Consider the following 27,704-nt stretch of genomic DNA (forward strand, 5'->3'; position numbering starts at 1 on the left):
AATCCAATATGGCTACTTCCGGTTTGTGTGGTTTCAAGTGATTTTTATAAACCGGAGGTTGCCATCTTGGATTCCAAAATGGCGCCAGACATCGATCTCTAGCATTTACTCATCGGTCTCGTTCCAAAAATACGCTACTACATTGGTTCTCGTCTGGGAGGGAGAAACCGATACAAAATTTATGTACGTCATAGTGAGCCGAGATTCTGCTGTCCCGAACTATCACTGTGAGCTCAGATCTTGAAGAATGGACAAACTTGATAAAAGCGCGTAATTGATCAAAACAAATTTTTGCATTCCAACAAAGTTGACAACAGTCGGTTGAAAATCAATTCCTGCAACGCCCAAAAGCAATGCCACGATAGTACCTTTTAATTTGATCGAATATAAAGTAATGAAACACGCATTTTTTTACTGTTTTCCAATCATCATTAAAATTGAATGCACATAAAACTATGGCCCTTTTTCCAAGTTTGTCCAGAAAGATCGAAGGTACACAATAAAAGAAAACTAGCGATTTTCCCCAAGCCTGCCTTGATTGTCGTTGGTGAGCGGGAGTTATCTTGCAATTTGGAAAAGTGTTGTGTCATATTTCGTGTGTAGTATCGGTGCCTCCCTCCCAGGTTCTCGTGGGTCGTTATCAGGCAGAAGCGTAAGTTTGAATTTTTGGAGCGTAAAAAGATGGAGCGTTATTTGGAATTTCGAGCGTAAAAAGAGGGAGCGTAAGTTGGAATTTGAAGCGTAAATGGAGGGGGCGTGAAAAGAGGGAGCGTAACCGTAAAAAGAGGTTTGGCTGTATGTATGTATGTATGTATAGTCGAGTGAAGGATAAGAGATTTATGTGGAAAAATATGGCGGCCATTTTAGATTTTGATGCCATTTTGATTTTAAGTAGTATAATAAGTTTTTCACCTTGTTAGCACGCATGCTCCTGCGTGGGCGAGTAATGAATACTTGTTCGGTGTGCAATGCGACTATCGAATTATATTGCGAATCCAATTAGGTGTGATTATATCATGGATCGCATCACCAAATATTGATGACTCCCAGATCTGTACCTTATCCCAATAACCCAATATCCTTCCCATGGCAACTGTAAAGATGCAGAGGTGATCTCGGTCTCTAGTAACGACGGTTGTCTAAATAAAATTCCTTTCCTTCTCCGTTAACCGTAAGGACGTGGCCGGCGCCGTTATTGGCTTTTAGATTTTGAGCTCTCGATTTGTGCACATTGAGAATGGCGCGCTAATCCCAAGCCCCATTCATTAAATCTCTTAAATCTCTGTGCAACTTCGATTGTTCTCGTCAATCACGGAGTAGCAACTAAGAATTGTGCAGTCATCTATGCTTTTGCTTATGATAATATTCTCCCCAAATATGGCATTCCTGTCCCATGTGTCATGGATTTTAACATTTTAACATCTATAATTCTATGTTATTCTGGTAAATATCCTATAATAGAGTTTTGTGAAAATCATGCCCAAGAATATATTACTAAATCATTTTTGGGATACTGTTATATTATACTCAAAATTCCATGAACATATATTTTTGGATATTGCTGAAATCTAGCCAATGATTCAGGAAAGTTGTGATTGACGAATTAAGGCTAAGTAGCCCGTCATTCGTTTTGGCAACAATGATGACTGTTCAGCTAGCATTTCAAAGTGATAAAACTCAGTCTTGACAGCTTATATTGACTAGAAAAAGTGTCACTGTACGCGCTAACATGCATAAAGTATGCTGATACTTTTTCAGGTGTGTCAGTGAAAAACAAACTGATTTTCTTTGATTCGAAATCTTGAGATGAATTAGCAACAATCATCAACGACGCGTACAAATTTCAATGACGGCCTACTTCGCCTTAAGCTGTCATGCAAAAACCTTAATTTGGGCTTATGAAAAACCCAAGCCCAACAGATATGCCGTTTAGTCTGTAAAATTTTTCGAAAAGGCGAGTGAAAAGAAGCGTTTCTTGCAGTTGTTATGAAATTAATCTAACTGACAGAAATATTCTTTATTTTTCACATTGTGAACCCGTACAGCAAAAGTTATGTAAAAAAAGTCTGCCAAATACGCCTAAATGTAGGCAATTTACCTTAAAATAAGCACATTATTTGAGAATAAGAGGATTTATGAGCAAAAATCCATACTTGCTATGCTGTATGATATCGAAAGTGAGTCCAGCAGTTCATACTTAAGCGTACACAACATTTTAAACATTCACAGATGTCATGCACCAGTGGATTGTTTAGCACCGACATTTCCAACTGTATTGCTTAGACCTTTAAAAATTGTGAATATTTCTATGCAAAACTGACCCAAATAAAAATGAAATAGTTCAAAATCATCATCAGACATCTATAAACTAGAAAACATGGAATGTCTGTGGTGCCAACGAAACCTTCAGCATCCTTGGGAGGAAATGTCTTTTGGTACCGACCTGATCAAATTCGCCCCAGTGCAGTGATCAATTTTCCCGCGGATTACGGTAGCAAAATATGATTTCATATGAATCTGCCCATAAATTACACACAGTTTTGGGCAGTTGATGATAAACGTTCACATGTTTCGTGTTAATCTGCCTTTCGTGTTTGGGTTTCATGAATTTCTATTAGAGGAGCTTTCATTAAGAGGATCGCTCAAGCACTGAGTGCTACGCATAATCATTCAATTGATCAATCCTCTACGCAGTTTTCACACCCACGTAACACATTGCATATCTTCAACACTACTTGAATTGCATTTCAATTTTATATCTGTAAAAATAACACTATTGCATATGTGCGTACACGCATAGAGCAAAATTACTTAAATCCTGAGGGGTAGTTTAGAAATTAAAATCAACCATCCACCCCTTCATCTTGACTTTCTAATCAGCACCCAGACATGACCCACGCACGTATGACTCCTCACCGTGTGTCGCCCGTAGATTATGCAACGCTTTGGAAATTGCGTGCAAAAAATGTGTACATGGGGACGTCAAAGTCGTTAATTGTTGACGTTACGTATTCAACGGACATAGTCTGGCTCCCTTCCATCCACAGTCACTAAATTTCCATACGTATCGAAGATAACGAACCCTCGCACCGAGCAGTCGACTCCTCACGACCCGACACGACCTCGGCGACCATGTAGGTAGGCATCGATTTCTTTTGTTTTACCCTTTCAAATTTGATTATTATCATAATAATGCGTATAATTTCTTCGAAACCCATTCGCTTTCGTACCGTAGGATGGGGTGTGAGTGGGCTGCAAAAAAGAAGGGTTAAAAGGGAATTAGACCGAACAAGTAGATACGTGGTCGTATGTACACCCCCTGCATCATATTAAGGGTATGCGATAAACAGATTTCTTATGTTAATACAAAACGAAATGGTGCAGGACTAATAATGACGAAAAGCAACTAAAAATGGAAATATTTCGTTCAACCCGATTTTACATGGCGAGGATCTTCTCGAAACGAAACCGAAATTTTGATTTTGTTCCGCGTAATTTTTCATCATTATTTGATTTGTACCGTAAAACGGGTTAACTTTGATAGTTTTTTCGAAGAAAACTTGAATATTTATGCATGCTGTTTTAAAGAATTATAATTTATATTTGTTAAACAAGTACTGGCATCCTAGCTATCGATTGCAGTTGATAGATTGCTTAAAGATTTATTTTGAATAGATATATAATTTTTCATATAGTCGAAAGTTGGTTTTCTGTTTTGATAATAGAACAAAATTGAACGAATCACGGAACATTTATAGGGCATTGCATACCTCTAGGCGTTAAACGTTATATGGAAATTTCTGACTAAGATTACAAAAATGATCCCAGTTTGTGAAAATTGAGACCATATTCCAGTTCTATGATAACTAGGCTATCAAAGATAAGTGACCAACTTTTTAAAACTACATCAAATAGTGATCGTAGAACAGATTGTTTGTAAGCGTTTCGCAAATGGTAAAATCGTATCAATTTTTGATATTCGTATATAAAGCCCCAAATGTTCTCGATACAAATGAAAATAACTCTTACATGAAATGTCATACTAATATTCTATAATTTTGTGTTCGTTTTGCTAAACCGACAAACAGAAATGATGATATTTCGTTTAGTATGTGGTGGGTAACGCCTTATAAAAGTATCAACATGAACCTGTTACGTTTAAAAAGAATCGAAAAAGATTTGAGTATTGTATATGATAGATACTTCTTTGGTGTCAGAAGACTGCAAGTGACAATGGATAGTTCATCACTACAAGTGTCGACGTAAACCCTTATTCCTGCTGCATATAATTTTAATATACACACTCACCTTACTTTTTCGTCATTTCATTCGTTTCTTATAAATAAGAGTTCTGTGTTAGACAACACTATCATCCCAATTCGTTAAGACTTAATTAAGCGTTTATTAACATTTTGTTAATAACATATAACAATTAATTTTTCGCAACAGTTCAAAATTTTTGCAGATTTTTTGATTTCACCTGCTTATAAGAGTAAAAATTCGCTTTTAATATTTTTGACGCAATCATTACGAATATTGCTTACCCTTACACCACATGTGTGTACGATGTCGTCGTCGGTTTGCTACCGTTTGAGTATGGTCAGGAACATCACCACCGGGTGGTCTCGAAGGGATTCTTGATTTCCGTACGCATACGGAAAGGAGGTTTCGTTGGCCTTTGTTTACTCGAGATATTCTGCGACAACGGCGACCAGAGACGAGAGAAATGGACATTCAAATTCACCGCTCGGTCCTCTTTCGATAGAGGAGTTCAATTTAACATCCTTTTTCGCTACCAACACAAGACAGTTTGGCGTAAATGTCATTATCGTTCGGTAGAGATTTTAATGGGGTGTGTAGATGGCGGGATGATGAGGGGGATTCAGCGTAAGGGATTAAATTTGGTCTTCGTCGTTGTATGGAAGGTAGAGTAAAAATCGATTTTTGGGGTTTTAAGAATTAAAATCTACTCTTGGAAGGCAGGCGATGAGGAGTGGGAAAAGTTCTGCAATGGAAAGGAAAATTAATGGATTTCGAATTGGGTGGGGGATGTTGAAGCTGGTGGTGCGAAGTTTTGCAATCGATTATTAGAATTCTTAAAGCGCTTCCGCTCATCGAGTTTATTCCTTTCATTTCAGGTGCTGATCTTCCGGAAATGTAGAACGTTGCAGATAGCTTTAGCCATTATTCGTCTGATATGCACCACCGGCCTGAGGTGCAGATCCGAGACGACCCACGATCCGCCGGTGCTGAAGATCTTCGTTCTCGTATGGATTCATCGCCACCGGTGTCGCTAAGCAAGAGACATCAACCGCCAGCGCCAGGTCATTCTGGTATGCGCAGAGATACCACAGTAGTATCCGTATCGACCGTCAGCAGCAGCACAAGCACAAGCCGAAACGTTGATCCTCGTCAGCCGTCCTCCTTCCACCGTCAATCATCGGTTAGTTCCAGCCAAAGTTCCGGAACAGTTTACGCCACTAGAAGGCTAAGTCCGGGTAGTGAAAGTGCAGTCAGTTCATCTACCACAAGTAACCAACGTAGTGGTCCAACAACACTCGGTAGTGGGTCAGCATCCTCGTCCTATGCGTCAGCTAGTAGTCTAGATCGAGCTTCAGCACTTTTGCGACACGGAACATCATCTTCCTCGACCTCTTCGCCGTCTTTAGGAGTGCTTGGTGGATTACCAGCTGGATTGAAAGGTAAGAACCTAATTCTGCTTAGGGATGGTACACAAATTATGTCACGCTAAATTTCGAATTTTTTGACCCCCTCCCCCCCTTTGTCAAGGTTTTTGTATGAATCCTTCGAAAATTGTGTAAGGCTTGTCACGCTTGGCTTGACCCCCTCCCCACCCCCTTGGAGCGTGACGTAATTTGTGCATGACCCCTTACTCACAAGAATACTTGTGAGCTTCTGAATATGAAGCATTATTATACAACATTTGTAAGGTTTTTGTATAGGACTATATTTTAAACTAACAACGTTGGTTTGGTGCACTTTTCAAATTGTTGATTCTGGACAATGTTTAAATATTTAAATAGAAGTGTATGAAACTATGTGGTGCAGAGCTACTTGGACACTTCTATGTTTCACTGGCGCATATTGTTGCCAAATATGAGCTCAGTAGCTTCGAAAAAGCCCACTGCCAAAGTGAATCAAAAGTGCCAAGAATAGGATCCGACTTCCTATTAACAATTCAAGAGCAAGAGCAAAACCAAGAGCAGTTAGATCAAAAAGTGAAGTTTAAATAAATTGTATAATGACAATTTGAAATACCGACAGCAAAATAGTTACGTTGTAACACATAAGTATTTTAGAATAATAATGACCCGATAAAGAGTTGATATCTAATGGAAAATTTGCCCTTCACTGAAAGCACCCCACTTTCCACTAAAAAGCATCAAACAATCTTCTTGCACTCGGAAGCAGTTGATCCTAATTGAAAGTCAGATTTTTCAAAATGAGAGACCGACCATTTCCCAAATTAGCTCATCTTCATTCGAAATGCCAAGTATCCTAAGCAAATATTTACCCCAGAGTAGTGAATCACTTCCCACTTTGTCGAAAAGTACACATATATCCCCTCACACACTTCTTTCGGCGTACCCCTTCCATTTCCCACCCCTAGCCACACCGTACAACCGAAGTGATGTGCGAAACATCCTTGTTTGGTACTTATTTTATGGCTTTGTAAATGAATTTACCATTCGTGCTTTCATTCCCAACTCGCCATATCTACGGGAAAAATCAACAAGCCATCTAACCGGAGAGTGAACCAGGTCCAACTATTTTAACCTGTGTGATTCGACCCGGCATGTGTGTGTTATTCTGGATCCCCAGCTACCCTTCGTTCCGGAAATGTCCAAGGGGTGGATAAAAGAAAAATAGAACCCATCACCCGGTCGATTGTGTTACGATGCTGCATTCCAGAGGCCTTGCTCTGAAGGTGAAAGACAGAAGCTGATGGTGGGTACAGGGAGCGTAGCAGCAAGGTCGGGAAAAGAATTCTAATCAGCCTACAGTTTCCTTGTCAGGAGGCACGCGTTGATGGAATGCGTGAGGGAAAAGTAACACATGTCATGGAGAAGGTAAAACAACGTGGAAGGGGCTGACCTGGCGATGGTGATGGCACAGTGAATATTCCAAGCACGTTGTCGTTGGATCGAAGAACCTCGGCTGAGATCAAGTGTTTGTAGATAGATTAATTTTAAGAAAGAATCATAAGAGGAATAAAACTGAAAAAGTTTGTGGAATACAATGAAGGTTAATTTAAGGTGAAGATGAATCGAAGCCAAACCTCAATTTTTCAAGAGCACAAATCTGGTGAACCGAACACCCGTTTGAGGTGAAAACCTAATAGATTTTTTAATACCAGTTAGTGATCAATCGATTAAGTTTTCAGCTTAATCCGATGTTTGGTTCTCCAGATTTGCGCTTTTAAAAATTCTAGGTTTTTTTTTTTTGTTTTTTACAAGGGGGAAATCTGCAAACAGATCCCCTGAGAAGATAACTCAGGGAATGCGGGGATGACGCACCAACGACGACCCGCTAAAACCAGCCTATGCACTGTGCATGAGCAATTCATTTAGAATTGCTCAAGTGGTGAACAGTGCATCGACATGACCCTTGGACTCAGACCCTCATCTCCCCGGAACCACCTTACGGTATTTCTTCGGGAAGGGACCAGTGCATATAGCACAACACGTGTAGCAGAAGTAGCCTAGGCAAACTGCTTCTCCTAGCCGACTTAAACAATGTTACAAGGGACCAGCCTCGGCAGGGCTAATCCTCTGCAGCCAACTCTTGGTCGGCGCGCCATAGACGCTGCAATTCTAACATAATGTGAGTGACAGCCGTAGTTACTGCATTCCAGCACTCGGCATCCGCACACATTCTCTCTATAATATTGTCGGGGGACGTGTCCCCTCCGCATGTAGTGAGCATGCGACCTCTCACAACAGTGAAACGGGGGCAATCGAACACGACATGCTCCGCTGTTTCCTCTACACCAGCACAATTGGGGCACGCAGGAGATTCTGAGTGCCCGAACCTATGCAGGTACTGTCTATAGCAACCATGTCCTGACAGAAACTGCGTCAGGTGGAAGTTCACTTCCCCATGCCTTCTACCATACCAATCTGACACATTTGGTATTAGCCGATGGGTCCATCTACCCTTAGTGGAGTTATCCCATTCCTGCTGCCAGCTTCTGAGCGTTTCCTCTTTACACGTGTCGCGGACTCCTCTGGTACCCCTTTGGTTGAAGCATTGAACATCTTCCTTGATGATGAGCCCGATGGGCGTCATCCCGGCTATGATGCACACGGCCTCTTTAGATACCGTCCGGTATGCACTTGCTACTCTTAAGCACATTATCCTGTACGTGCTTTCCAACCGCTTTAGGTTTCTTCTTGTTCTAAGCGCTTTTGACCAGATTGGTCCTCCATACCTTAGTATGGATAGCGCCACGCTTGCCAGCAGCTTGCGTTTGCTGGCAATTACAGCAGAGCTGTTAGACATCATCCTCGAAAGCGCCGCTATAGCCGTAGATGCCCTTTTACAGGCATATTCAACGTGGCTAGCGAAGCTCAGCTTGTCATCGATCATTACCCCAAGATGCCTAAGGGATCGTTTGGACTCTATGGTGCAATCACCTACCGAGATAAGCGCCCGTTGCTCGGACTTGCGGTTGTTGACCACCACCACCTCAGTCTTGTGACGGGCCAGTCCTAGTTTCCTAGATTTCATCCATTCCTCAACCAGGGAAATAGAGTGCGCTGCTGTCAACTCTACTTCCTCCATCGATTCACCATAGACCACTAGGGTGATATCATCGGCGAAGCCAACAATCTTAACACCCGTCGGGAGGGGCAGCCTCAGTACGTCATCGTACATCGCATTCCATAACAGCGGGCCCAAGATTGAACCTTGAGGTACTCCCGCGGTAATTCGAACGCTTTTCTGCCCCTCCTCTGTGTCATACAGTAGAATCCTACCATCAAAATAGCTTTCTAGAAGCTTACACAACTGCACCGGTACCTTGAGGCGGTGAAGCGCGTGTGCTATTGCTTCCCAGCTTGCGCTGTTGAACGCATTCTTCACATCCAGAGTGACAACCGCGCAGTAACGGATGCCGCTCCTTTTATGCTCGATTGCCACCTCAGCTGTCTGAACGACCGACTGGATGGCGTCCAGAGTAGATTTACCTTTTCTGAATCCAAACTGGTTGTTGGACAGGCCGTCCGCACTCTCCGTATACGGTACTAGTCTGTTGAGAATCAACCTCTCCAATAACTTGCCCGTCGTATCTAGTAGACAGATAGGTCTATACGCCGACGGATCACCTGGTGGTTTCCCCGCCTTTGGTAGTAGCACCAATTTCTGTCGCTTCCATACATCCGGGAAGATTCCTTGATCAATGCAGCGTTGCATCGTGGTTCTGAACATGTCCGGATCCGTGTTCACTGCCGCTTTTAAGGCAACATTCGGGATACCATCGGGTCCCGGTGCCTTGTTTGACGCGAATGATTTCACGACTTCTGCCAGTTCTTCGTTCGTCACTCTCGCCACTTCTTCTTCTTCATCTGCCGCATACGGCGCTGGGGGCCATGGGCTTATGGGATGGTGCGGGAAGAGTACATCGATTATCGATCGCAGCAACTCGGGCGATTTCTCTTGGGGCGCTATGGCTCCTTTGGTCTTAGCCATTACCACTCTGTAGGCGTCACCCCATGGACTAGAATTGGCACTCTCGCATAGGCTTTCAAAGCATGCCCGTTTTCGACTCTTGATTTCCTTTTTGAGAGCCAACTTTGCCTCTCTGAATGCTGCACCGCGTTCCTCTCTTTGTGCTTCTGTGCGTGCGCGTTGCATTCTTCGTCTAGCCCGAAGGCAGATTGCTCGAAGATTTGCAATTGATTCGCACCACCAATACACCGGCGGCCTGTTCTCTCTAGGAGGTGCTTTTCTCGGCATGGAAGCATCACACGCTCGTGATATCACAGCAACTAGCTCTTCACCGTTTAGGTCCAGAGTGTTCCGTTCGCGCCTCAGGGCTTCAGTGAATACTTCGCCGTCGAAGCGCGCTGTTTTCCATCCTCGGGTTTGGGTCGAGTTACATCGCGCCGCCTTCCGCCCGCCTGGTATTATACTATAGCGAATCGATTGATGATCGCTATGAGTATAACCGTCATCAACGCGCCAGTTCATGGTACCTAAAAGGTTAGGACTACAAAACGTCACGTCGATAATCGATTCTGCACCATTTCTGCGGAAGGTACTCACTGTACCCACATTTGCCAGCTCTACATTTAAAGCGGCCAGGGATTCCAGCAATAGTTGGCCTCTTTGATTGGTACAGCGGCTACCCCACTCCACTGCCCATGCATTAAAGTCGCCAGCTATCACTACTGGCTGCCGATTAGCTAGTTCGGCTATCATCCTGTCGACCATGTGGGAAAATTCCTCAATCGACCACCTTGGGGGCGCGTAACAACTGCAATAGAACACGCCGTTGATTTTTGCTATCGCAAAACCGTCATTTGAGCTAGAGACTACTTCTTGGATTGGGTATCGTCCTGTCGTCCCTATAGCTGCTAACTGTTGAGACCTATCCGCCACCCAATTCCCGTTGTTGGCTGGTATGCGGTATGGGTCCGATAATAACACCACGTCAGTCTTGGTTTCCGAGACTGACTGCCAAAGCAGCTGCTGGGCTGCATCACAGTGGTTTAAATTTAACTGTGTTACTTCCGTTTTGGCTGCTTTGATACTCCGCTTGTGCCCGGACATTTGGGTCCGCCCGTTAAGTGTCCGTTGTCTGCTCTGTCGACACATATTAGGCACTTAGCGATTTGCTTACAATCGCTTGCCCTATGGCCTTCAGCGCCGCATTTTCTGCACATCTTACTTCTGTCGGGACCATTGCAATTCCACGACTTATGGCCCTTCCCGAAACACTTGAAGCAAACTTCAGGAGGCTGTTGTATGCTCAGCCGGCAAACCGACCAGCCTACCTTGAGTATGCCCAAGTTCTTCGCTTTGTTGGCCTCTGCGACCGGCAGCCTGATCGCCGCCACCTGGGTGCCCTGCGGGCCCTTTCTAAGGTGGATGGCCTTGCTGGCTACGTCGATGTCACACTGCTCTTTGAGGGCAGCCGAGACCTCCGCTGCATCGGTGACCTCATCCAGATTTTTACACTGGAGAGTCGCTTCAGCAGTAAGGGATCTTACATCAACCTCGTCACCAAGTACTTCTTGTGCCAGTTGCTTATAGACTGCACCCTTTTCCTTGGCGTCCTTCTTTAAGACTAGGATCATTTCACCAATCCTAGTTCGCCTTATGCTTCGCACGTCTGCGCCCAATGGCGATAGCTTCTCTGTGCTTCGCATCGCCTTCAGAACCTCGGCGTATTTTGCTTCCTCCGTTTTGATAACGAGGGCTTCGCCTAAATTCCTACGTTTCGCTGTTTTCGGTTTAGCGCTCTCCTTGGGCTCCGTTTTCGGTTTCCTCTGTTTTTTCTTATTTCCAACTCGTATCCACGGGTTGCTGTTGCCTTGCGCCCGTGGTTCCTGTGGATGCATTGCCTGGTTCCGGTTAACCCGTGGCTCCTTTTTCTTGGCTTTCTTGGCCTTAGGCTTGGTGTTGGCCTCTCCTTTGTTGCCATGTCCTCTTGATCGCGGGGCTTGGCTCGTGCCAGCTTTTCCGCTCTGGAGGACGGCCGCGTAGGTCACTTTTCCCTTAGCAACCATACGTCTTTTCGCCACGTATTCATCCCCGGAAGCTTCCCTCTTCCGCATCGCGTATCGAATAATATCATCAGATATATTCGCGTTGCCTGTGAAGGAAAACACTTCGGTCTGACACGACCTAGTGTCTTTTTGGCCTTCTACCTTGCCAAGTTGTTCCTTGGCTTTCTCGTAGTCCTGCTTTGCAGCTAGGACTGATTGTCGCAATTTCAGTAGACTTGTTTTCAAGTCTTTGCTGATATTTGTTTTGCTCTTAACATACTCGATGATGACATCAAGTTGCTCAGCAGCTACCTGCATTTTAGGGAGGTACTCCCTATTGCGATCCATGGCCTCGATTAGTCCCGGGCCATCGGTCACCACACATGTTGCACTGGAGCGGCCAGTGCCTGCCGTCGTCACAGTATCTAGGCTTTTGCCCACACTGTTTTCAATAAAGTTGGTCGCCTCCTTCCTTGGCGGGAACCTTAGCCGGTTACTGATAGGTCCAGAAGCCTCTCCTTCACATTCCGCTAGTTGTTTGTTTTGGTTTATCATCTCTTATGGGTCCCCCTAAGAGCCGCTATCCATCTCCGCTGGAATAGTCGCCTTTATAATCCCATGGTTATCTATGCAAGCAGGGAGGCCATGCTAGGGTTGACATAGTCCTTTATGGGGTACTATGTTCAGAGCCGGATCGGCGCAGGTCAGGTAATGGCATCTGAGCCTACTCCCGCCCAGTTGGAACAACCAGGCGACGGATTTGGAACGTACTCTAAGGCCTGCCACGGTTTTACGGGACGGGGGCAGCCTGCGCCATTAACCCACTCGCCGTTTCGGGCCAGTGTCACCCGACCCTACTAAGGGAGTAGAATGTCGCCGCTGTCAGCCTCAAAGCATATTATCTAGTACATATGCCGTTACTTGTCCTTTGTCGTGCGCTGCCAGTATACATAATTGGGGCCGTACTGGCGTTGGTCCCAATGTGCTCGAAGCACTCCTACTCGTAATTCCATGCCTTGTCCGTTTGTATCGCGACCAGTATGCCATAATCAGGATCTCACTGGCATCAATCCTGATGTGCCGGTTGGCACTCCTGTTAGTTTGGGCTAGGGTACTTTAAGCGGCACCGGTCGCTGTGACAGAGTTGCATTCGGATTTTTGTGGTTTTTATGAAGGTTCATCAGAGCCCACTGCGAACTTCACCACATCCTGGGCAACTCCCCAACTCGCAGAGGTCCTGGGGGGGGGTCCGTTAAGCCCCTGGACTTTCGTCCCTGCTGCCCCAACAAAAAAAAAAAAACGCATAATGCGAAGCCATAAGGGTGAAAAATTTAAACTAATTTACAACATCCTTATAATCCCACCCTTATTTAGCCTCAGGTTTGAGACTGAAGAAGGGAAGCCGATTGTCTCGGAGAAACACAAGGTCACCTGCACCATTGCTCCGGGTAGCACAGGAAGGGCACAATACTGTAGAGGGCGCCCTGGTACTCCACAGGCTCCGTTTGCGGTTAGGTTTTTTTTTTTTCTAGGTTTGGCTTCGATGATATGCGTTCGCAAAATCTTTCTGCCGAAGGAAGTTTTAAGACTACCAAGAGCAATAAGATAGAACTGTTCAACGCTTCTCTTTAAACATGTTGATCCCTTTCCGATACTTTTTTGGAACAATCCTTCGTTTTACGTAGTCCTTATTTTTACGTGAATCCAATTCACGTTACTTTTTACGAAATTTGTTAATTATGAGTTTAGAAGATTCAATGGGAAATTGTGTTATAATATCCATTGTTGCCATTGTCAAACCTGCCCCAAACTCCAGGATACTATGGAATATTGACTCCTGATGTACAAGCGTGATGTATGAGCTTTTGGAAATCTTTGACATGGAAGGAAGTTCAGAGGAATGCAATTTTGTTTCGATTTTGTTGTTGTTTTTTTTTGTGTGGTATTTAAAAGATGGTCTGTGCTATCTAAGAACTTGCTGGAATATAGGTCAAATCTATGAGCTTTGCATATTACAAACTAAAGCATATTGAATTTTGTAAATGCTCAGCAGTGCTGTCAAAGTTCGACATTTCTCTCGACTTTTGTTTCGGTGCCATGGTTAGCAATCATTTGATTTTTCTACAATCAGCGGCTATCATCACGATCGGTAAAATGAATATCAAGAAACTGAAAAACTGGGAACTCAATGTCATCTGATACGTTGACATTTTCATCATCTTCATCTTGGCATAAACGTCCCCACTGGGACAGAGCCTGCTTCTCAGCTTAGTGTTCAATGAGCACTTCCACAGTTATTAACTGAGAGCTAGCCAAAGTTGCCATTTTCACATTCGTACATCGTGTGGCAGGTACGATAAGACTTTATACCCAGGGAAGTCAAGGAAATTTCCATTACGAAAAGATCCTGGACTGACCGGGAGTCGAACCCAAACTCCTTCAGCAAAGGTCCTCTCGCCATTTTTGTTACAGTGACGATATGATTTGCGTTATCGCTATATTTACCGCGTGCAGTCCCACTCGTGCTGCCACCTCGCCATAGATCAGACTCTGACCATTTTCCCTACGTTTCTCACGTCTCAACGTTAGAATCATACCGGCCAAAATGCATATAGCGTCTGACGATATCATTCTAAACGCACTCGCGACTCGCACTGTTATCAGCCAAAACGCTCTATTCAGCTTCAAGCAGGAACTCCATACATCAGCATCACATTAGCTAGCAGACGCCTCGTAGGGGAAGTGGTGGTAAAATGAACAGGGGTGGTAAAATGAACACCTTGCCTTTTATCGAGAAAAAACAAATATCGATAAATTTTTATCACACACGGACCATTTAAAGCATAAATAAGAGTGTTCGAGTTGATACGTAGGTCAATTGAAGTGAAAATATCAACGAAAACTAAGATTTAAGAAAACCACGTTTGAAAATTAGAACTGACGTAACTTTTAGCTCGGAAGACTTGAGGTTTTTCAGTGAGGTGAGTATCGTTATGATATGAGGTCAAATCTGATACCTTAAAAATTCTCTTTGAATGGGTTACAATCATTAATGGATATATTTTCGGTGAAACAATAAAAATTTTCAGAAATATTTGTTTTGCTTGCGTTTTTTGAATAATGTTCATTTTACCACCAACAGCTGTTCATTTTACCTACATAGTGCAGGTAAAATGAACATTTCCATCGTTTTTTTGCTAGCGACAAAAATATGTGAAAATTCAGCAATTTTAGTCTGAATTCGTGTTGCTGCTATAGATAACATCCCTGTTTTTGATGTTGTGGGATAGAACTATACAAATTCCTCGTTTTTCTATCAGAAACAAGATGATTTCCTTAAGGTGTTCATTTTACCACCCCTTCCCCTACTGCTACTTGGACCGCCTAAGTTTGGAATGATTCTCCTTATTGCATTCATTGCCTTCTCGGACTTTTCGCATGTGTAATCAACGTGGCTGTTTCATTTCAATTCAGCCGATCGTCGATCATTACTGCTCTGTTTTGTGGTGAGCTATCTGCAGTTTGAATTCGCTCATCCAGCCTTCGATTGCGTCAATTATTTCCGTCAACGACATCTCCACTTCTTCCAGCCTCTCGCCTATCACCTTTAGTGACCCATCATCCGCAAAACCAACAATCTTCATCTTCCTGTGCAGCCACAATGTCAAGACTCCTTCATATATCCCGTTCCAAATAGTCGGACTGAGAATGGATACTTGAGGGACGCCCGCTGTCACTTGCATTGACTTCTGCTGTTCATTTAGTCGTAAACATAGAATCTGCTCTGTAAGTAGCTCCTCAGAATCTCGCACAGATAGTCGGGGACTTGCATTCTGTGCACTGCTACGACGATGGCGTTGAATTCGTTTTTCACATCTTTTGTAACCACGGCGCAGTATCAATTTCCTCTTCGTTTCTACTTCGAAAGCGTCGAAGCACACTCGAGTACGGTTCGAATTGCGTCTACCGTCGACACTCCTTTTCCTTTGCAGAATCCAAACTGCATTTTGAACAACCCGTGCTCACTCTCTGTACACATCAACCTGCTAAGGATTATTCTTTCCAGGAGTTTTCTGAGCGTATCCAGCAGGCAAATGGGCCTAAACGAGGCTGGATTTCCTAGTGGCTTCCATTGTTTTGGCAGCAGTACCAGTTTCTGGATCTTCCATTTTACTGGAAAGTTACTTTTGTCAAGGCACTTATGCAACACCTTTCTGAACATGTCTAAATATATCAGGATGGCAGCTTTCAGCGCTACGTTCGGTATTTCATCAGGACCAGGGGCTTTGTTCTACACTTGCCGTTCCTCAGCGATTGCTTATACGTCTTCACCGTATGGCGTTGGTAGCCAGAACATTGGATCGTGCTTCGGGAAGAGTCCCTTCGCGATCAACTTCAACTTTTCTGGGCACATCTCAGCTGGTGTCGAAGGGCCCTTGATCTTTGACATAACGATTCGATACACATTACCCCACGGATTGGTATCTGCATCTCGGCATAGCTCCTTATAGCAATTAGCCTCCAGACTCTGAGACAAACCATTCCACCAGTTAGCTGATCGCCGTTTGTTCCTCGGCTCCAGTTTTCGCGCTATAGTTGCGTCACAAGCCGCTACCATCCTTTGTGTTAGCTCAGTGGCGTTGACATCCTCGTTATCGCCGTCTTGAAGAAGTGCCTTAACGAATAGTTCCTTGTTGAAGGCTTTCGTCTTCCACTTCCGTTCGCTAGTTATTCTTCCCATTGTTGGCGCAGGGTTCCGTTGACCGATGCGATAGCGAATCGCTAGTTGGTCGCTATGAGTGGTACACAGACTCATAAATTCTCCAGTTCATGATCGCCGACGGTGCAGGATTGCAAAATGTAACATTAATGATGGATTCCCTTCAGTTTCTCTGAAATGTGCTAACGGACCCTTCATTGCGCAATCGTACAATTAGCTTCGCTAAGGCTTCCTGCAGGATATATCCAGCCCAGGCATTGAAGTCTCCTGCAATGAGTATCGGTTTCTATCCGATTAACTTGTCAGCCATCTGACTGAACTGCTCCACTGTCCACCTCGGAGGTGCATAACAACTGCATACATCAACATCGTTGATTTTGACGATGACGAAGCCTTCACCTGAGTTGTTTACCACTTCCTAGATAGGGAATCTGTCCATAACATGTATCGCAGCCGTTTCCGTTCTATCCGACACCCAGTTGGCGTTATCAGGTGGTACTTTTCCGTGAGGTAACGCCTACAGAGTGGTAATGGCTTAGACTATGGCGCTCCAAAAGAAGTCGCCCGAGCTGCTGCTATCGATAATCAATGTGCTGTTCCCGCATCATCCCACACTCATGGCCCCCGGTGCCGTATGTGGCAGATGAAGGAGAAGTAGCAGCGAGGGTGACGAACGAAGAGCTGGCAGAAGTCATGAAATCATTCGCGTTAAATAAGGCACTGGGACCCGATAGTATTCTGAATATTTCCCTAAGTAGCAGTCAATGCGGATCCGGACGTGTTCAGAATTGGGATTCAACGCTGTATAGTTCAAGGAATCTTCAATTATGTATGGAAGCGACAGCAATTCATGCTACTACCAAATGTGGGGACACCACCGGGTGACCTTTCGGCATATAGACCTATCTGTCTACTAGACGCGACGGGCAAGGAAAGATTGGAAAGGCTAGTACCATAAACAAAAGGTGCTGACGACCTGTCCAACATTCAGTTGGGATTCAGGAAAGCTAAATCTACGCTAGACGCTATCCAGTAATCGGGTATATAAGAAGCAGCATCCGTTACTGCGCGGTCACTCTGAATGTAAAGAATGCGTTCAACAGCGTAAGCTGGGAAGCGATAGCCCACGCACTTCACCGCCTCAAGGTACCGATGTAGTTGTGAGAGCTTTTAAAAAGCTATTTTGATGGTAGGATTCTACTGTATGATACAAACAAGGGGCCGAAAAGCGTTCGAATTACCGTGGGAGTACCTCAAGGTTCAATCCCGGGCCCGATGTTATGGCATGCGATGTGCTATGACGTACTGACGATGTACTATGACTTTCCGACGAGTGTTAAGATTGTTGGCTTCGCCGACGATATCACCCTAGTGGACTATGGCGAATCGATGGAGGAAGTTGAGTTGATAGTAGCTTGGTCAACAACCACCATAGTCCGAACAACGGACGCTTATCTCTGTAGAGTCCAAGCGATCCTTTGGACATCTTGGGCCTCAACTAAGGTTCGCTAGTCACGTTTAATAAGCCTGCCGAAGATCATCTACAGCTATAGAAGCGCATTTGAGAATGATGTCTAACGGTATCCATACTGAAATATAAAAGACTAATATGGTCAAAAGCACTTTGAACGACCAGTTATCTTCTGGTAGGGTCTAATTATGCGATATCTCGAGATTGCGAACACGTAGAGTGATGCTGTCTTCAGCAAAGTTACGCAGAAGAATAAGGGCTTCCACGTGTGTTACAATCAAGTTTAAGTGATTATTTATTTTCAAAACGATGTCAATGTCAATACTCTCAAAACTAGTGTTGCATTTGGACGCGTTCAGTTTGCGTTCCAGTTCATTTTTTTAACGAGGGATCAAGTAGGCTTGAACATTGATCAGTTCAAAAATTGGAACCCGTAGCAGCAGAAAATCTAACGCGCAATAAACATTGATTTATGGCAGATGCACAATATATTTCAATGCGAAAAATTTACTAATGATTTTGTGGGACGGTTTACGTTTCATACATTTTGAGTGAGTTGAATTCAATACAGATCGATTTATGTAGTTTATTCAAGTTTTAGGTTTTATTGTGCAGTGTCAGAATCTTACACGGGAATTCAATGTTTGCTGCGTTCTCGTGCAGAACGCGTTCAGTTCACTTTTGGCTCGTGTTCAGTTTGAAATGCATCACTGCTAAAACATTAAAAATCAAATTGTTGAACCTAGGAATATTGCAAAACCAAATGTGAAGAGATTTTTTTTTGTAATATACGATAATCTCAAACATTTGGTCCTTTTGAAACAATAAATCTAACCATTAGTTCCTACCTGTACGTCTTTCAGCAAATAAACAAAAATTAGGAAAAATTATGTTTTACCATCTTCACTAAATTTAAAGATGCCTTCACGGATAACGCAGGCTTCGCCACCAATGGTCGATTTCTACATGTGATCAGTTTATACATTCCAAAAAAGTTTGGACATATTTCTTCAAAAAAAAAAAAAAAAAAACAATGGAAGATATCTCTTAAAACATCCCATACAAACCAAAAGCTTTTCCTTTACTTAAAGGTTTCAGTCAAGTAAACATGTTTTTGCCATTTCTCATCGTAATAGGCTGTTTTTCATCACGCCAATCTGTCATGAAACGGCCTACTTCCCTGCCCTGAAGTATGCAGTGCGGGAATAGTCATTACTTAACTGAAACCAGTGCTGTAATGATTCACTACGCAACGCTTTCTCATAACGCAACTGTTTTGAGTTGCGTAATGAATTATAACACAAAAATTTCTCAGAAATTCTAAAATAATGGTGAATGCATTCCGGCATAATTTCTGATACCCTCAAGTGGTCTTCTACGAAATTGCATAAAATGTTGTACGTAACTCGTTGCAGAACTCGATTTCTACAGCACTCGTCGTAATTATCCTACCCGGCAAGCCTCGTAGAATAAATTTACGACTCGTGCTGTAAAAATCATCATTCTGCAACTTGTTCCGTAAACTACTATTTCATGATGAGAGGAGTTCCAATAAATGGAGCCTTCTATCTGCAACCAAATTTTTAAAATGTTTATATGTATGCTTTTGCTTCACCAAAAGTGTAAATGTTTGAAATAATAAAGATGTTCAAAAAGACTCTGTGCCAATCACTTTTATGTTTCATTTTTTGACAGGATCAAAGTAAGGATTAGTTTCTAACTAAAACATTAGTTAGTACTGTAAGGACATGTACATTGTACAACCAAAAGCCAATTGGAAAACTTACTTTCTTAATGTATGATTTCATCCAAAGCTCTACATTCAAGCTATCAATGACTTTACACACTAACAGATAAGAATCACGTTCTCAAATCTGAATTAATTAATTTAAACTTGTTTGCCATAATCCACCATAACTCGTTGGCCCTTTTCAGTATACACTTCCTGCCAAGCATATTCTCCGAAAAATACCAAACACTTGTATATCTGTTTGAACTGTTTCCCAACTGGTCGCTGGAAAAGATAGGCCACCACTCACCGCCGCCGATAGACGACGAAAGTGGCCCAAAGGGAAAACTATATTTACCTGCTGACAAATAACGCGCCACGGTTTATCATCGCATCTTGTTTGCATCCAAGTCCTGTCGCTCTACTCGGCGTCAACACAATGTTTATTCACAAGACAACCTAGCTGGGTGCACGATGCGAAATTAGATAAAGTTTGCTGGATTCCAGAGAGGCGTGTTTACTCATTTCCAATTTGCTTGTATTTTCGTTTTCAGAATCAAGCAAGTGTCCCACCCCGGGCTGTGTAGGATTAGGACACGTTACTGGCCTCTACTCGCATCATCGCAGTTTGTCCGGATGTCCCCGACGGGATAAAGTGTCATCTGAATGTGAGTTTATTCACGAGTTCCAGTAATGATTGAATACTGCTAATAATGCCTACTTTATTTCAGTACTAGCACTTCACGAGACCATTCTTAAATGTCCGACGCCTGGCTGTAACGGACGAGGTCACGTTAGCGCCGGACGCAACTCCCATCGAAGTCTATCTGGTTGTCCAAAGGCAGCCGCCAGTAAAGCAGCGGCTCGAGAACTTAAATATCAAAATGGCTTATTGTTCCGCCAGAAACTTCATTCGGCAGTACTGAACTATCAACAGCTGAACGAATATCGATCTTCATTGATCAATCAAGTCCAGCGTAGTCGCAGCGTCTCACCGGTAGATAAGTCGAACAGTGTAGCTGAAGAGCCACAGAATCTAAAGACAGCTGAACGCAAAGAGGAAAGAAATCAGGAGAAGGGTCCTGAAGATAACGTTCCAAAACCAGTGGAAGAGATCACACTTGTGATTAAAACAGAAAAACCAGACATTGAAAGTGAACCACCAAGTAAAGATACAATGTTGGACAGCAGTAGTTACGGTCGAGAGACTGACTACCGTTATGGTCAGCAGCAGCAAACACATCAACAGTATACGAACACGCATATGGGAAGCACTGCGGTCGGGTATGATTTCGGAGGCTATCCAACTCGAGCTTACGATCCCGGAGCATTCGAACGATACGATCACGGGTACGGCTCCGCCACCAGATACGCTCCGTATGGTTTGATGGAAGACTACAGCTCATCTACGGCGGTGGGGTTTCAACAGGTTTCGGGTCCGACTTCCAGCCTTGGTCTAACGGAGCCGAACCCTCCGGTATTGAAGCAGGAAATGGACGAGAACAACACCTCCCAGCCTGGCCCGATATGCCCTCGTCCGGTCTACCAACAGCAGTACGAGCCGAACAACAACAATACCAGCAACAGCAATACCAATACCACCAACAGCAGCAGCAGCATCTCTGGTGGAACAGTACCGCAAGCAGCGGGTCCTACTGTAGCGCGGTCGGGCTTTTCGGCGATCAATTTGAGTGTCAAGACCGCTTCGGATACGGGTACGGAAGCGGCTATCCAGGACAGTAAATCTCCTAGCAATGAACGCGATCCGGCAATCGATCTCTCAACTGGAAACATAACGACGTCTAGGAAAAGTCCCAGATCATCGGAGGATAGTGCTCTGGGGGCTCCAGCAGAGAGTCCCCAACGTCAGACTTTGGATTTGAGCGTGAATCGATTACCCAACAGGTAAGTTAAAGAAGTGTGACATAATGTACAGTTCTCAATTTAATACAGGTCTTTTATAAAACGCATTACCATAATGCGCATTCTGAAATTCCAATATGGTTACGAAATTTCATCAATTTGGGGGTGTTGTTGAATATCTCTAATCTTCAAAAAGAGGGTAGAATACTGTCTCCGGTGAAGATTTATAACTATTTTTCCATCAAGTAAGCTGTTGTAAAACGTCATATAACCCCCATACAATATGACACATTATTCTTCGGGGTCGTCCATAAACCACGTGGTCTTCTTTTTCTGACTTTTCAGAACCCTCCTCGTGGATCTGCGTGGTTTCGGCCAATACCCTAACGGCCAACATTTTCAAATGTCGAAGCAGAAAAAACAATTAATCTATTGATCCAGAACACGTATTAGTTTCAGCGCTCATTGTTTGCTGGATTTTCGAGTAATGCGAACAACTTGTTCGAACATTTCCCGAGGTTTTAGGCACTTTTTGTGGGATCACAAACGTAATATTCTCTTTGTAGTCGGAGTAGGACATGTCTTTACACCGGATATGGGGCTCTGCATTGTTTTAATTTTGCATGGGATTTTGACGTTTACTAGCCTTGTGGTGTACCAATTTTGTGGAGGGGTGAAAGAGAGTGAAAGATTTTTGTGCTGAGCCCCATATTCCCCATGCTTCCGGACATTATAATAAACATAAGCCGAGTGTGCCTTCTCTGCGCTCTTTTTAAAAACAGAATAAGTTATTTTTCCTACCTAGAATGAATTAATATAAAACTTACCAGATTTTGGTTTACTTGATACACTTTTCTGGTTCGTAGCAGCTGCATATCGGGGAATGCATTTATTTTTAATGTTTTCGCATCTGTAAAATACCCAAGTTCTCAAACTACTGATTCACATGGTTGAAATTTAGCTTACCATAGTTATCATATTGGGAGATTGAAAATGCTTTCCACACACTCTCGATGCAGATAATTTGATTGGATCTTGATAACTTGTCTCCATACATTACAAAAATTGTCACTCCGAGGAAATCTGTGAAGCGAAATCGATGTTTTTAGATGCGATCGCGACCTGCTGTAGTCGACACAACATTGTGTAGGCATTTTTCATCGAAACTGGTTATCCAATAACTATTTTCACTGTTCAACCTACATGAAAACTAACGACACTGTAGAACAACACAACAAGCCGAAGCAAATGGTCACTTTGTTTACAAACAGATAAGGTCGCGATGTGTCAAAACATATGTATTGTGACTCGCGCAGAAAATCCAATGCCTGCGGTACATGGTAACTGACGCACTAAATGAAACTCTTGTTGCGCTTATTCATAGCAATGTTGCATTCTTTTCAATATTCAAACCATTTGCTGGATTTGAGTGGTACTGATGGATACTTCTATAAGATTATCAGAGATGTCGTTAATGTCGTTATGCTCTCTTGCGACAACTAGAGTAAATTAAGGTCAAAGGCTACGGGTGACACCCTATTACGGTATAGTGGAATCTACTGGCTAAAATAATTATATTCCTTTCTTCATCTACTGAACATCTTCAAGAAGATGCCATCTTTGTAAATATTCAGAAATTTAAAACTCACTAACACCACATGGCGGCAAAATCATCTAATCTTCTGGCTAAAATAATGATGGCCCCTGATTCACCCACATAGCCGGACGTGCTATGTTTCTGACTAGCTACCAAAGTTATTCGAAAAACTCCTCTTCGTGCAGCAGAGAGTTGGTTTTGTTGTACAAAAAAAAACAGTATTTCTTCATCCCAAATAAACAGAAGAACGAATCAAAAGAACCAAACCAAACCAAAAACCAAACGATTCAAAATATTGGGATAGAATGTACTGTGAGATTGTTAGATTGTTGTTAGTCATTATTGACGTCAGAACCTTTCGCGGCGGAAACATTGATTCGGACCACTACCTTGTGATGGTTAAAGTGCGCCAAAGACTTTCCGTTGTGCACATCATTCGGTACCGACGCCCGCCACGGTACAATCAGGAACAATTTAAGCTACCCAAAGTCGCAACTGATTACACGCAAAGCCTTGAAGCAGCGTTGTCGGAAGAGGGAGTGCTCACCGGGGCCCTTCTTGAGGACGGCTGAAATAGTGTCGAAGCAACCATTAACAACGCAGCGGAAGATGCCATTGGGTTCGTGGATTGAAATCGGCGGAATGGTTGGTACGATGAGCAGTGTCAGACGGTTTTGGACGAGAAGAATGCAGCGCGGGCGATGATGCTGCAGCAAGGCATTCGTCACAACGTGAAATGGTTGAAACAGAAGCAAATCAATCTATTCCGGGATAAAGAGCGCCACCTGGAAGAGTTGGAGTGCGAAGAAATGTAGCAGCTATAACGATCTCAACAATTACGTAAGTTCTACAAGAAACTCAATGCATCCCGCAAAGGTTTTGTGGCGCGAGCCGAAATGTGCCAGAATAAGGATGAAGGTATCTTGACGGACGAACGTGAGGTGACTGGAAGGTAGAAGGAGCACTACGATGAACACCTAAATGACGCAGAGAAGGGAGACCAAGGCAGCAGGAGGAATAGCTTTATCAGTACGGCAGATGAGGGAGACGTGCCATCTCCTACAATAGATGAAGTTAAGGATGCTATCAAACAGTTCGAGAACAACAAAGGATGGTACTAGAGATGAACTTATTAAAAAAGGCCCTTGACAGATTGGCTACTTGTGTGCACCAATTTACAGCCAAGATCTGTGATGCAGAACAGCTACCGGAGGAGTGGAAGGAGAGAGTAATTAACCCAATATACGAAAAGGGTGATAAGAGTAGTGTTTGATCCTTCGACCTTGACGCTTGCTCCTGCGGGGGCGGGCGATGGGGGCAGGATCTAACTTGTCGCGCGTCGTTCGCTCAGAGAAATGAAAAAGCGCCGCGGATCGCTAGTAGTGTTTGATCTATTGATCGCGTCGCTTGCTCTTGCGTGGGCGAGTGACGAACACTTGTTCGGCGCGTTTAATGCGAATTATTTCGCGAATCCGGTTAGGCGTGATTATATCATGGATCGCATCACCAAACATTGGTGACTCCCAGATCTTTACCTTATCCCACTAACCCAATATCCTCTCCATGACAACCGTGGAGATGCAGAGGTGATCTCGGTCTCTAGTAACAACGGTAGTTACACTAACATTCCTTCCCTTCCCCGATGACCGTAAGGACGTGGCCGGCGCCGTTATTGACTTTTAAATTTGAGCTCTCGATTTGTGCACATTGAAGAATGGTAAGCTAATCCCAAGCCCCATTCATTAATTCCCTGTGCAACTTCGATTGTTCTGGTCAATCACGGAGTAGCAACTACGTATTGTACGGTCATCTATGCTTATGCTTATGCTTATGCAATATACGAAAAGGGTGATAATTTAGAATGTGAGAACTATTGAGCGATCACGATTCTTAACGCTTTCTAAGTGCTTTCCCAGATCATCTTTCGCCGTCTATCGCTGCTAGCAAGTAGATCTGTGGGAAGTTATTAAACCGGTTTTGTGGACGGGTGATCGACAACAGACCAAATCTTTATGTCGCGGCAGATCCTCCAAAAGTTCGTACTCACCACCTTTTCATCGATTTTAAAGCGGCCTATGATAGCTTTGGAAAATTATGGACGAGAATGGTTTTCCCGGGAAACTGACTAGACTGATCAAGGCAACGATGGATAAGTAGTGTATAGTGCTGTGTGGAGATATCGGGTGTATTATAGTACCCGTTTGAAACACGCAAAGGACATCGACAAGGCGATGGTCTTTCCTGCCTCCTGTTCAATATTGCGCTAGAAGGTGTTATGGAACGGGCGGGTTTCGCTGACGACGTGGACATTGTCGGAAGAACGTTCCAGGTGGTTGCTGAACAGTATACCAGGCTGAAACGTGAAGCAGACGTTAGCGTTTTAGATTGATGGTAAATACGTCGAAGACGAAATATCTGCTGGCTGGAGGGACCGAGCGCGATAGAGCTCGCATTGGCAGACGTGTGATGATCGACGGAGATGAGTTCGAGGTGGTGCACGAATTTGTCTGCCTCGGATTATTGGTAACGTCGGATAACAACTGCAGCAGAGAAAGTCGTGCTCACTACGGACTCTACAAGACCGTACTAACTGTACCATGTACAAGTCGCTGAGAAGACCGATACTCCTCTACGGGCATGAGACGTGGACAATGCTCGAAGAGGACCCGAAAGCACCAGGAGTTTATGAACGACGTGTGCTTAGGACGGTCGTTGGCGGAGTATGTGAGAACGGCGTATGAAGGAGAAGAATGAACCACGAGCTTGCGCAACTCTATAGTGAACCCAGTACCCATAAAGTCGCCAAAGCTGGAAGTGTACGATGGGCAGGGCACGTTGTTAGAATGCCGGACAACAATTTCACAAAAATCGAGAAACTGGAGCCTAGCAGCCATGGACCGAGTTAGTTGGCGTAACATTGTAGCGCAGGTCATGTCTTGAAGGACGTAGCGCCATCAAAAGTAAAAGTAAGTAAATTGAGTTTGGGGTCATGACAGTCCGGTTAATGGCACTCGATGAAATGCGATTTGGGGTAATGGGGTAGAATCCTTAATACGTGCTTCGAATTACTGCGGATTACTTAATTACTTAGTCAACTAGCCCCTGTATCTGCATCCATTGGATGAACTGAATTAATCTCAGAAAAGGGGTTATGCGTGAAGATAGGATCAATGCTCCTAGAAACAATCCAAATATAACAACAATTTTCTTAATTGCAAAAAATGTTGTATGCAATTCGTTGCAAATCTTGACTCTTTCGTCAATTCTAATTTTCCCACTTATTCCAGAAATAACTAGTTTTGCAGATCCTTCAGGATCCTGACTACTTATATAAATGACGTCTTCAACGAAGTTGTGCAGTAGGTAAAGAGCTGTTATTGCCTGCATTCTTAATTTTTCTTCACTGTCTATTTTGAGAGTAATATTGAACAATTTGTTTGAACTGTCGCTTTTTTAGGTCACTTTCCCCGGGGTACCTTACCCTTTTTTGAGTAGCCACGATCCACGAAACAAATCACGATCTGCGAAACAAAAAAAATACTAGTTTACTAGTGTCAACTGACGCTAAAATTTAACCTACCTAACAATTTTTCCAATGAAGCCAACCTTTGGTTCAATAAAACGGTGTCCGGCCATTTGGCCAAACGCCGTTTGGCCGAATGCCATCTGGCCGAATGAGTCGTTTGGCCAAATGTCGTTTGGCCGAATTACGAACTAAAACAATAATATGTTTGCTACTACCAAAGACAAATTAAAGACCTTCATGTCCCTTGCAGTTGCCCAAAATTTTATGGTTCATAAGGTAATCTAGAATGCCGTGAAAAGTGTACTGCGATGTGTCAAACTTGGGTACCTTTTGCACTACCGATTGGTCCCTCGATGCAGTACTAGAAGTGGTGCCCAATCTGAGCCCGAGTGCGACGGACCTGCTACTACGCTGATGTGTAGTATTCAGAAGAGCGGCCCAATAACTGTGGTGGGATGGGACGTAGATCAACTTGTTAATTCAGGGCGAAGTTGTGAACTCCAACACCGTGTCAAGACTCTAAGCTGATGATTGGTTCGTCTTTGGGTTACCAACGGTGTGCTTAAGGTTTTCAATGAGATCATTCGAAATGTTTACTTGTTTTAAACATAGGCTATTCTTTCGAGTTCTATTGGTTTCATTACTGTTGGTAATAATTTCGCAATTATTTATTGGGAATTATATCTTCTTTAAATCATCGGCAGTTCTTTGTAGTTATACTAATTTAACGATTATTTGCATTACACTTGCTTATATAGTCCTAAAAGATTTTTCCTTCTTTTGGTCAAATGCTGTTTTTTCAAGAGGAATCTATTTCTCATAACTATTGGAATTAAGGCTTATAATATGTTCATAAATAGTCCTATTCAAATAGCTTAAGGGTTAATAAGGATGTCATTTTCTTCCAAAATTAAGATTGCAACGTGCGAACTGAACTCTGCTGTGTAGCTTGTGTGAAACAGTAAACCGAACGACTTGGTGTTCACTTTTTCTCCATTGTGATAAGAATAAACCTAAATTTCGTATTATAGGCCGGTTTGCTACTGACAAGAAAAGGAATCGCCTA

General features: G+C 43.4%; 1 protein-coding gene across 3 annotated transcripts in view; it reads left to right on the forward strand.

The window, feature by feature from the left end:
* Positions 1-27,704, forward strand: part of LOC5569250 (myelin transcription factor 1) — a 49,577-nt gene that overhangs the window by 6,971 nt on the left and 14,902 nt on the right. For all 3 annotated transcript variants that reach the window (XM_021845737.1, XM_021845728.1, XM_021845734.1), the window contains exons 2-4: positions 5,139-5,702; positions 20,207-20,320; positions 20,384-21,557. In XM_021845737.1, coding sequence (XP_021701429.1) covers positions 5,198-5,702; positions 20,207-20,320; positions 20,384-21,557 — 1,793 coding nt within the window. In that variant the 5' untranslated portion in view covers positions 5,139-5,197. The remainder of the gene's footprint in view (positions 1-5,138; positions 5,703-20,206; positions 20,321-20,383; positions 21,558-27,704) is intronic.

Source organism: Aedes aegypti, chromosome 1 (assembly GCF_002204515.2).
Source record: "Aedes aegypti strain LVP_AGWG chromosome 1, AaegL5.0 Primary Assembly, whole genome shotgun sequence".
Lineage (NCBI taxonomy): Eukaryota > Metazoa > Arthropoda > Insecta > Diptera > Culicidae > Aedes > Aedes aegypti.